General features: G+C 36.6%; 2 protein-coding genes across 2 annotated transcripts in view; one reads left to right on the top strand and one right to left on the bottom strand.

Moving 5' to 3' along the window:
• Positions 1–1,252: 1,252 nt before the first annotated feature.
• Positions 1,253–4,726, top strand: LOC115235848 (syntaxin-12). Its single transcript, XM_029807899.1, has 6 exons — positions 1,253–1,407; positions 2,201–2,404; positions 2,544–2,709; positions 2,831–2,961; positions 3,389–3,522; positions 3,677–4,726. The coding sequence occupies exons 2-6, from the start codon at positions 2,202–2,204 to the stop codon at positions 3,850–3,852; spliced, it is 810 nt and encodes a 269-aa protein (XP_029663759.1). The 5' UTR covers positions 1,253–1,407; position 2,201; the 3' UTR covers positions 3,853–4,726.
• A 1,613-nt stretch (positions 4,727–6,339) lies between these two features.
• LOC115235824 (ankyrin repeat and BTB/POZ domain-containing protein BTBD11) overlaps positions 6,340–11,928 on the bottom strand; it is an 11,342-nt gene continuing 5,753 nt past the window's right edge. Inside the window, 13 exon segments of the mRNA XM_029807864.1 lie at positions 6,340–6,697; positions 6,803–6,985; positions 7,152–7,445; positions 7,564–7,769; positions 7,893–8,161; positions 8,352–9,101; positions 9,262–9,464; positions 9,564–9,799; positions 10,042–10,372; positions 10,519–10,998; positions 11,294–11,474; positions 11,476–11,498; positions 11,663–11,870. Of these exon segments, the coding sequence (XP_029663724.1) occupies positions 6,491–6,697; positions 6,803–6,985; positions 7,152–7,445; positions 7,564–7,769; positions 7,893–8,161; positions 8,352–9,101; positions 9,262–9,464; positions 9,564–9,799; positions 10,042–10,372; positions 10,519–10,998; positions 11,294–11,474; positions 11,476–11,498; positions 11,663–11,870 (3,571 nt within the window). The 3' untranslated portion in view covers positions 6,340–6,490.

Genomic DNA, 11,928 nt, shown 5'->3' with positions numbered 1-11,928 from the left:
CCCCCCCCCCCCCCCCCCCCTCCCCCTCCTCTCCGGACGGTCGCGCACTTCGGCTGGTTAAAGTGTCAAACGTGGGAGTTGCGTGGGCGACGGCGAAACGCGGCGGTTTTTCTCGTGAAAAATCTCGGGAGAACGAAAACTCACTCTCTCTCTCTCTCTCTCTCTCTCTCTTGCGAGGGAAGCGAATCTCGCGAAAAATTCGCGAAGATTCTCGAGAGAAAAACGGCGGCGGGCGGAGGCCCCGAGAGAGAGAGAGAGAGAGAGAGATAGAGACACACGATGCTTCGCGCACACCCGACATGACGCACGACGACCTACCCGTGTCCGCGCGACGGGATCTCGCTGCCAAGAGAGAGAGAGAGAGAGACCACGCGGAGGATCTCCGCGATCCTCTTTTCCTTCCGCGAGCTCGCGGCCGCGTTCCGCACCCAGTTTCGCCGCACCGCACCCGTTAAATCGTCGCGCAAAGCAAGGAGAGAACACAATAGCGTTTACTTACGGCCGACGGTTGTTGTTTCTGAAGGCTTTCGCAATCTGTCGGTCGCACTCGGCAACTTCCGAGCGAAGGAGGGGGCAAGAGAGATACCGCTCTTGTCAAATCGGCGTCCGTAACGCGACTGACGTCGCGTCGCGTGACTATCGATCGTCATGCGCTCTGAAGAGAAAAAAGAAACACCAGATTAATATTATTTCGCCGGAACATTCGCGCGAAAATTCAACCGATAATCGTTCAAATTGATCGACGACGTTAGATACTCGCTTGATCTCGTAAGTCGATGATACCTTGGACGGTAGATTAGACATTTCCACATGATTTAGCGAAAACTCGTACCGGATGAACATCACCGAGTTGGGAGGGAGGAGGGCGAATCAAGATTTCCGGTATCCTTCGCGCGCGATTTGAACGAATTCGGGATCGAATAATTGTCAGTCGAATCGTCCAAATTTCGCTCGCGATTTCGCGATCCCATACGCGATGAGAAGACACTCGCGGATGGCAACTTGACTCCGGTGGTGCGACTGATTCCCGTAGACGAGAATCGAATCACGCCTTTGTCGCGGATGATAAAAGTCGTGAAAGAAATTCGAAAATCCGCTTTGACAGATCCGTCATGTCATTTTTCCCGTAAATTCCGTTCGCACGTACGTGGCAAAAAAAAAAAAAAAAAAAAAGAAAGAAAAAGGAAATACGATACGTCGGTAAATCAGATCTCTGACAACGTACACGGACGGGAGTACAAAGGGTCTATTGTCACGCGGCCGTTGCGTCAGAACGTTTGGGCAACTGTCAGTTTCTGAGCCAATTCGTGCAGGAAGACACTTTTCTACGCGTTTTTAAATGTAATTCCACACGGGACGATTTATATTTATACGTTTAAGGACACTTGTGATAAAGAACGGACTCAGGTGAGTGATGGACACTTTACGAGGGATCATTCGTACGCGCAATTTGCATATCCCTAATTTAACCCCTCCTTCAATTAAACGTTTGTCATACAGAATTAGAGGGAGAGAGGTCGAGTTTAATGTTAAATCTCCCGTATATGTCATCGTACAAAGAGCGCGAGTCTTGTAAATTTAGCTCCGCGATACCTGTAAGCGTTTAGATATCTCCCGTTGTGTAAGAAACGAGCATAGATTGACCAGAGGATAATTTCTAACGTTTAAAATAATTGCTGTATAAACACACACAAAGATACGTTACACAAGTTAAATATCAGACAATTTTCGGGGAGGGGGGGGGGGGAATATAAATAAATAAAGAGAGCGAAACATTTAATAAACAAGTAATATAGCTGCCAAAATATCATTATAATATAATATTTTAAGATATAGTACTTAATTAATTTGTATTCATTATATATAATCGCATTTTATTGTATTAAATATTCATATGACTAAATATTCATGTCATTTCATAGTATTACATATGCAAGAAGTATACAAGAAGGTCACATCATAAAAACAAACTACACAATATATAGATTAAATATATAATTTTTTTTAAATCCTGCTTTTATTATTTTATTACACAGATGTGTGTACATGTGTGTGTAACAATCAAAGAAATAATATATATCTTTATATTTTAATATTAATAATGGACAAGTAAAAAAATGCTTATAAGTATGCTTATATAGATTTCTACATTTATATAAGATTCTTAGCACACAAAGATTAAGCAAAACTTTCTTCTCAGAATGGCTCAGCGCTCGCAAAACTATGGATCTACGGATCAACGGGTGGATGTACCTGAAATAGGATTTAGTCCTACTGAACTTTATAGTCTCAGCGAAAATATTACCACTAACATATATACGATTAACACAAGTTGGAAAACTTTGGAAAGAGCTTATAAAAACATTGGAACCAGTAAGGATAATCAAGGTTTAAGAGACAAAGTGTAAGCAGAAATACTATATATGATTGATTCATTAAATTATAATAATACAGAAATATATATATAAAAAAATCAGAAATATAACATTAGAACATTTAATTTAAATTTTATATTAATATATATATATATATATCCTTTTCAGACATGTAACACAATTAAGTACCAATCAGGTGGTCACACAGACAAGTAAGGACATAGCAAGACTAACGGTATTGATGAGACGCGGAGATAAACAGCAGAAATTACAAATTGAAAAACTCACAACAGACTTTAAAGATGCGTTACAGAGATATTCTGATATGCAAAAGGTAAATGTCTGTAAATATAAGATACACCTCTGATACAAAAATTTGCAAAATATAATTGAATACAAAGTGTAAAATATCCATTCTATCTGATCTTAAATTAATAACAAAATACTTTTTGCAGTCAATTGCAGAAAAGATGAAGAGACATATTTTAGCTATAACTAATCTAGAAAATTCAATGGATGGGGAGGACGCTGAAGAGACACAACGGCTACTTCAAGTACAGGAACAACAACATAGGACTACACACAGGTTCGAAAATTTCGACATTTTTACACTTTGCAGAAAACAATATAATATTTGTACACTTATAATTAATGCAGAAAATCTTACCTATTTGCTTAGTTGGAACAAAAGCGATGGTTTCCATTGGTCGCACAATGCTATGAACATAGAAGCTATCGTAATTGTATCAGCTAATGAAGAATGTAAGATTTTCTGGTTGTGACAATAATAAAAATCGTGAATTTTATAGTGTATCTGACAAAATAGACCGAATTTAAAATTTCAGTGTATGAAAATCTTAATTATCAGATGTATTTTTAATATAGAAAAGTTATAAAATACACTCTTATGTGTATGGTAAGTTAGTTTCAATGCATCTTGAAGAACAATATTGAGTAACACAATCTGTATTGAAAATAATATATACAATCATTGTGTATTATGGCATGCCTAGAACACTCGAGTTTCAACAAGGACTACTGTTAGAGAGAGAAGATAGGATTAAACGAATTGAGGGAGATATTCTGGATGTGAATCAAATTATGCGCGAACTCGCAGCATTGGTGCATCAACAAGGTGATACTATTGGTAGGTATCTTTTTAGTATTAAAATTGGTTTTATAAATGATACCCTCGTAAACTTTTTTTACCATATAAAGAATTATAGAAAAATCCGAAATAAAATTGTTGCCATGTTAAAAATATATAACACGCTTTATTGAAACTATTGACTTTCTTGCAGATACGATCGACAACCATATAGAGAATATACACGGCAACGTGGAGTTAGGAGCGCAGGAACTTGTGAAGGGAAGTAATTACCAAAGTAAATTTCGTCGGAAAGTTTACATCTTGTTGTTACTTGCGATTATAGTTGCCATTGTATTAACTGTTATTCTAGTCATTAAATTAAGTTAGCGCCCCTAGCCTCTGTGCGGGTTTTACCAATAAATAAAAAGGGTTGTCTCAATCTGTTCATAAAATTAATTAAAGTAACTTCTTTAAAGTTCATCTTGGTTTCTCTATTTCTATACATTGGAAATGCAAATATGAGGAGAGTATAGAGACTTATTTTATATCTGCTTACGAATATAAATTATCTCTTGTATTTTTGAAGAGATACGTTAGACATTTTTAAATTTTATAAAACGATATTTCACGTGCAAAAAATAAAATGAATTTTAGGCTTTTTTCTTAATTCTATTTTTACACTTCCTATACAGGCGCGAATTATTGCTATTACTGAGTAAATTATTGAAGCATATCGACAAAAGAGATATCATGATATCTTTATCGCAACTCGCACCTTTATTTATGATATCTCATACATAAAATACTTATGTCGATACTTTTTATATTAATATAAATTTAATATTTTAAGTTTTTTTATGTTTAAAATATAAATTATATAAATAATATCATAATTCTAAAAACATCCTATATGTCATAAATATTGTCAAATATATGTCATATTATATTGACAAAGAGATTGTTGGGAAAACTCTTCTCATGTTGTATGCTTCAATTACTTTAAAATACGTAATAGTGATACATAAATCAATAATGAAATTAACAAAAATTTGTTAATATCTTTTTATAGCTCCAAAAATTGTATATTGTTGATACTATGTATTAACTCGACTGATGCGTTTCTTTAGTAAAAAATGTATCTATATTTAAAATATTATGTAAAAGAATTAAGTTCTGTAAAACTATTTGTAAACAGATTTATATAAGTAGGCAGAGGATTCAAGTTTTTTTTGCATATAGACATCAAGCTGCGCAAATGAAAACTATAAATAAATTAATACAAAACTTTGCATATACATATACATATTAATTATATTTGTATAAAAAATTTTTATATATAGTTGGTTGTTTTTGGATTACCAATCAAAATAAATCTCTTTGTTATTGTATACATACTCTTTGCATGGTATGTTACTAACTGTAATTGATTTAATGATTGCAGATAAAAATTGCAAGTTGACATATAATTTATCCAATTTTTTTTATACAAAAATAATTCTTCTAATGAAATTGTATTAATTGACTATTGCATAAGAATCCGGGTGCTGAATTCATCCGTATGCGTTTTCCGAATTGCAATTTTATTTCAATTGTATATTTTCTTAAGCTTGTATAATTCCACAATTTTGTGAAAATTACCTCAGTAGTTTGGATGCTAATTATTTTGGGTGTTAATTTCATCAATATAATTGTCAAAAATAATTTTCTTTAACAATAGAAATATCTGAAAATAGCACCATGAATTAAATTTATTGAAACTATAACAAAATAAATATGTACAAAATAATAACATGTATATGTATCTCAAAAGTTTTCTTCAAGATTTGGAATATCACCGCGTCTGATTCAATTAATCAAAATGATTGCTTATAATTACATCATTAAAGTGATACCGCCTATATAAGGTGAGATTTAAAATTGTAGGTGTTGATAGATATAAAAAGGAAAAATTTCTCGATTCGATTGAGACAGCCACTTTTTTACGATTACTCGATTCTGATATGATTATTAGGCATTCCGGATCCTCAAAAATCCAACATATAATATATAATTAAGATTATAATCTCTGACTACTGTATATACAATTAATCATTAACATCCTTTAAATAAATAGTGCTATAACATTGATAATGACACTTGCGCTAATGTCAAGTATAATAGCTTTATTATGCCATTGTTGATTTGTATATGCTACATTAATATTAGACATTAAATTATCATTTGTTTTTTGCAAATAAAAATTTTTTTATATCCTGTATGTTATATGATTATAACATGAAATTGCTTTGAGAAATATAAAGGTACATATATACATATATGTATATATATAAAGTATATACTATATACGGGCACAAAATCAGGAGTATCCGAATTTATTGAATTTTTAGGCTGCTAATAAAAAAAAATTTAATTATATCTAATAACAAAGTTTTTGTTTCACATATATATAACTTATACATGGTATAAAAAGAACTTATATTTCAGTATAAAGTATATACATTTTATAATAATCAGATCTGTCGCCAGAAAACTTGTTCAATCATAGACAAAACTCGACTTTTATGATAAAAGCATGGAAAAGTGATATACATATAAAAATGTCCAAGCTTTTATACTAACTTATTTACAAGAGTACTTTGTAAAAAGCAGCGATTCTCATATAAACCTAATGTTATTCTTATTACTTGTAACATATACACATGTTTCATAATATTATATTACAGTACATATAAAAATTTGTTCTAACAATTTAAAATTACTGGATTTAAAATCGTCGCAATATAATGAGACTTTTTTTATACATGTTCTTTTAGAATATAACAATATTTATTTTTATCTCAGAGTATTTAAAATTATATCTCGGTGTCTTCTAAAACAAATCATATATAGTTTTTCTTTCTTTTTTTTTTTTTTTACTTTGACATATTATCCCTTGCAACTTGAAATTAAGAGACTTAAATTGTGCGCACTCGTTTTATGCTTATTTCCAATTATATACTTACTTATTTCCAACTGCAGGAACAATCTAAGCTTTTATCTTATTTTGTTGTTGAGATCGTCTGACCTTTATCCGCGACTGCAGTGTGAGCAACAGGCCCGCGAGAACATCGTGATTCGGTAACTTTTTTGCGAACAACAAACGCTTAACTGAATCGTCGTACGTCAGAAGGGCCATCATATTTTGTAATAGAAATCCTTGACAGTATTCCAAGAGTTGTGCTGCGTTATATACCTGACAATTTTGATATAGTCCATTAAACGATAGCCTCAAGTACTAAGCAACTTTTAGTTTCTCTACGGGAGAATATAATGTATATATAATGTTATAAAAATATACCTTTGCGTGAATATACATAGAAACAATATTGTCAAGATCCACCATTGTGGAACACTGTGCTTCACAGTATCTGAGCAAGCCATCGAGTTGAAAGAAATTGGCCGCCGCCATTAATTCTAGGACATCGCTTTGATTAACTTCTAAAGTAGCGCAACCGCCATGATAAAGAAATTCCATGACCATCTGAAACCGAAATACATCTCTGAGAACAATTCTCTCATCTCATCTTTAATAAAATATTCATTAGTTATTCAAAACATATAAATCTTTTAATTATCGTCAATTAACGTCAAAAACATTTAATTTCAATGTTGAGAAAATAATACAATTATAAGAAACAATTGTGTACCTGGAATATGTGATATCTTATATCGTTGATCTGCACAATAGGAGGATTGCCTTCGCATAATTTTGAGCTTAACATATTTCTGAATCTCGGGGAAGACGTAACCAATACAATTTTATGACCGTAGAAAACGCGACCTTCAACTCTAAATTGTACGTCACTTAACTCGGGATTATTCACAAACTTTGGATCGATTCTCGATCCGCTCGACAGAGTGGTATCTCTAATTGGCTTGATCGGCTCCCAGCCAAAGCATGTGCAAAATATATCAGCGAGCAAGAGCGTTGTGCCTTCCTTCTGCAAAAACACAATACAAATGACATCTTAAATTGCATCAATGCGCATATAATATATATTTTACAATTAATCTTAAAATCAACAATAATAATATGCAAGCAACTCTTTTTTTATATACCTTGCTATATCTAAAGATATTGAATAAAAGCGGCAGACATTCCTGAACGAATTGTGTAGAATAATCATCCGGGCAGACTTGAAGAAAGTCTTGAAGTAGTTGATCTATAACCGAATCCAGTCGCATTTCGTGAGCCGTCGCGAGACTATGCATCCAGCAATGCAATGTCCAGGTTACTTTTAGCCCACGAAGTTCCATGGTGATATCTATGAAATCGTAATAAGTATAATAATATTTAACATATGTAATTATATGAAAATATAAAACATAAAAACTTTCTTCAATACATTATATTATATTATAAATTTTTAAGAATTATATTGTTTTACCTAAATGATTGCTTTCCGCACTATGATACATCGCTTCCTGCAGTGCCTTTGTTTGTATCTTATTAAATACTGGTTCTTTGCCTTCTCTGCGAGCTCCCCTCCCTTCAGCAATTTGCTGTTGAGAATTAGTGCTGGCATTACCTTCCGCTAATATCTCTTCCAAAGATAATATCTCCTTCTCCCCACGTTTGGCTGAGAAGTTGAGTGGATGTGACAACAATTGATGAAGACAGCTTCTTTGGCCATGCGCTGTTGCCACTGATATTGCGCTATTTTTATCGAGAATACAAAATTAAGAATTCTAATTTCTATTAATACATTTTACTAAAGTATTCATCTTGACTTTTCAATATAGATTAGTGTTTTTATCAAAATTTCTCCTCAAAAAATTATCCATTACCGTTCAACGGAATTTCAATGAGCTCATAAACACAGCTGCAAAACTAAAATAGCTATTACCTGTAACAACCACGTTGCGCTGAACCCGAGTAGGAGAACGAATCTTTGATCAGAGTGGACAGGAATGGTTGCGCACCGTGCGCTAAAAGTAGAGCTACCATCTCGTTGTTTCCCGATGCTGTGGCTGCCTGCAGAGGTGTGACCGTGCATTTGTCCTCGCTGAGTTTCGCGCCGCCCTCCACTGCGGCACCTCTCTCCAGCAATATTCTCGCGATGTTACAGTGACCCAACAGAGCCACGTAAGTTAGAGCTGTCCAATGTTGCGTTTCTGCATTGAAAGCAGTTTGCGCGTAGCACACGCTGCCCGGGGAAACTCCATTGGGATTACCCGGGCTATTAGCGGTCGTTACATTCGTGTTCGACATTGTTTTACCAGTCGGCGTCATCATCATCGATTGATTGATCGGACTTCTAGCATTTAGTGCACCGGAGGAAGAAGTTTGCGGCATCTTGGAAGGCGTATTCACTGACGAATGCGTCGCCGCCGACGGGCTCTCGATATTTAAATCCGCCCCGGCATCCAGCAGGGCCGTCGTAGCTGCTTCGTCACCGTTGATACACGCTAGCATCAAAGCTGTGAATCCGGCGTCGTTTACTGTATTGATCTTCGTCGAAGGCAACAGTGGCATCGCCTGGGCTATGAGATCCGTTCGACCGCTGATCAACATCTTGAAGGCCATGTCTAACGTCAACAGCCGGACATATTCCGCGTCGTCGACGCGCTTCGAGCACACTGCAATCTCCTCAGAGCTGCATATAGAGGCATATAGATTTTAATAAAGTTACCAGATAACTTGGATGGTGGAGATTTCAGAATCAACAAGACTAAAATTGAGATGAATCTGTATATCCCCAATTATTTACTCTACAATAACTTTATTTTAATAAAAAGTTGCGCAACCTGACTGACCTTATCGGTCGAACGGGACAGTCCACGCCGGGCAACAGTAACCGGGCAGCTTGATTGATGTCATCTTGGTCTACAACGAGACCGTGTCTATGCTCCGCGTGCGCTGCAGCTACCCGCAGCCATTCCACTAACGGTGGCAACACCACATAGGCTCGTTCATACGCCAATTCTTGTATTCCAGATCCACGTTCACCATGTTCGAGCTTAAGCAATACGTTGGATTAGATCAATGGCGTACACTCATAAATATAAATCTTGAGATAATTCTCTGTTTTAAGTCTCTCGAGAAAAATCTTCTATACCTGTGAGCATCTCATGTAATAAAACAAGGCGTGTAACGCTCTTGTTGTTAGCGGTATAGAGCAATGTCCCGCCTGTGCTACCTTGGAAATCAAATCAACCAATTCCGACATCGAGCCCACACATGTCGTAAGCAGCGATGGTTCCAAGGCCGACTGGACTACGTCTCGCCCGCTGCGCGACGACGATGATGAGTTCAAGGAACTTACGCTTGCCCAGCGAGGCATCGCGAGAGCGCCTGCAATAAGAAATATTTTAATGTGATATGATAAATATATTAATCTATCATGTATTTTTCTATTTTTTTATGAGCACAATTAGTGCCTAGTTCTAATTAGAGATTTAATTAATAAATAAGATGAAAATTAAGCGTCTGCCGAGAGAGGTAAATACAATTAAATAAATTTATCCATACGTGTAATTGTTGAACGTTCGCAGAATATGACATTCTTTTCTTTATCAAATAATAAGATAACGAACCTGATGCCGTTCGACCAGCGTTCAGATGCGCGTACGGCTGCAACAGGCCCCATAAGTCGCCGCTGTTGGCTATAGCGTGCTCCAGCATCGTCGCCGTGAGTGTCGTATGCGGTTCAGTCGGCACACATTGCAACAGTATCTCTTCCAGAAGATTCTCAATTCCGGCCGTGAGGTATATTGCGGCGTATTCGTGAATCATCCGACCGAGTTTTACATCGGACATCCAGCGTAAGAAACGTCCGACGGGCAATTGTAACCCCGAACGGGAAGCCTTCGATTGTTTTAGCTGATCGCCGGATACAGCGAACATCGCAGCGGCTCGAAGGCAAGCCTGTCAAATATCAAATGGCAATGACTAACGTTTAGTTGAGCGTTTTGCAATCAAATTATTATTAAAATATTAACAACATGACATATTCAATAATAACAGCGTCCAATTCTTCTTTCTTACACAATTGCAATTACTTCCAAGCGTACCTTGGTACAGGAATCCGCTAGAGCTGGACAGAGCACGATCTTGAAGGCGCTGTACACCTCGTGCTTGCTGCAAAGACCTATGGGCTTTGCCAGTCTCTGAGTCTCACGACCGATCCTGACTAGGGCGCGTTGCAATAGATAGGAGAGCCGTGGGATAGTCTCCATCGAAACCTGCTCCATGTGCTCCCTCGTGCGACCATTCTGAAGCACGCGCAGCACGTCGTGATGGGTCCACGGTAACTGCTGCAATTCCACCAAACGATTGTGAGAGTCCACCCAGACGAATTCGTCGGCGCTGGTCACGTTGGTGTTGATTGTTTCCAGACTGGAGTGTCGCATTAGCCTTCTCACCGCCGGCTCCGAGCTTTCCGAGCCGCTCAACGATGAATACGTCGACGAAGACTTGTGCGAGCGCATTGTCAGTTGTTGGATCGCCAGCTTTATGTCCTCTAAACCGGAACCCGACCATGGTACCTGCAGCTGTAACCAGAATAAGAGATGAAATGATGCAAAATAAATCTCGTTAACGGACAATTTTGCATTTATTTTCATTGGATTAATTAATATTTATAGAACCAAACATAATATCCATTAACATTCCCAGACAATGTCTATAATATTTTTCAACACATCTTTATTTTGTATAAATTCTAACTGAAATTTAACTGATTTTCTGCTCTTCTTTTCTGACAGTACAAGAGAGAAGCAGAGAGAGAATTGATAAAAAATCTCAGTTATCTTCGACTAATATTCATAAGAACAATTTTATTGAAACCTTAGCAGGAGTAGCTCTATGCCGATTACGATTTTGGCCGGATCTTTTGCCGTTCCTTTGAGTAACCGACGCCGAGAGTCGATCGTCCTCGGGTACAGCGTTCAGTTGCTGAGGACTGTGAGTCTTGTGGTGACGATGCGGCGGCGAGCTGCTGCTCGTGTGGCCGCCGGTATCCGACATGGTTACCGGTACATTCTGGCCGCCTCTGCAAAAATTTGATCTTTTTAACACGCACATAGAGAGCGTAAGAAAAAAATGCTTATTATAATAATAAAATATCAGAGAAATATTAGAAATCAGACACACATATATCTGTGGAATTTTTAATGCTTTTCTGGATTTATCATAGATTGAAATATTTTTATGTACCTGAAGTGCACGGAGCTCGTGTAAACTGAGATGATGGTGTTGAAAGTAACGTGGGTGTTGTTGCGGGGTCGGTGTCGGTGCCACGCTATCCGTATCCCTTTCCGGTATCATATGGACCATATCGTGAACTCCGTTTTTAGGTGAATTCTCGGTAAAATCCTTAGAATAAGGGGGACCAAATATCTCACGGCTATTGCTACCACCTGGCCTATAAAAGAATTTTGATTAGTTTGACATGTAATTTATTATTTATATATTTATTATAT

The sequence above is a fragment of the Formica exsecta genome, unplaced genomic scaffold (genome assembly GCF_003651465.1).
Source record: "Formica exsecta isolate Colony F162 unplaced genomic scaffold, ASM365146v1 scaffold11, whole genome shotgun sequence".
Lineage (NCBI taxonomy): Eukaryota > Metazoa > Arthropoda > Insecta > Hymenoptera > Formicidae > Formica > Formica exsecta.
This window is presented reverse-complemented; position numbering and strand designations above follow the sequence as displayed.

What these genes read in the sequence shown, in the direction of transcription:
- LOC115235848 (XM_029807899.1), top strand. Translation starts at nt 2,202, where the DNA reads ATGGCTCAGCGCTCGCAAAACTATGGATCTACGGATCAACGGGTGGAT. An exon ending in CAAGGTTTAAGAGACAAAGT is followed by an intron (nt 2,405 to 2,543) that starts GTAAGCAGAAAT and finishes TATCCTTTTCAG; the next exon opens with ACATGTAACACAATTAAGTA. An exon ending in CAACATAGGACTACACACAG is followed by an intron (nt 2,962 to 3,388) that starts GTTCGAAAATTT and finishes TGGCATGCCTAG; the next exon opens with AACACTCGAGTTTCAACAAG.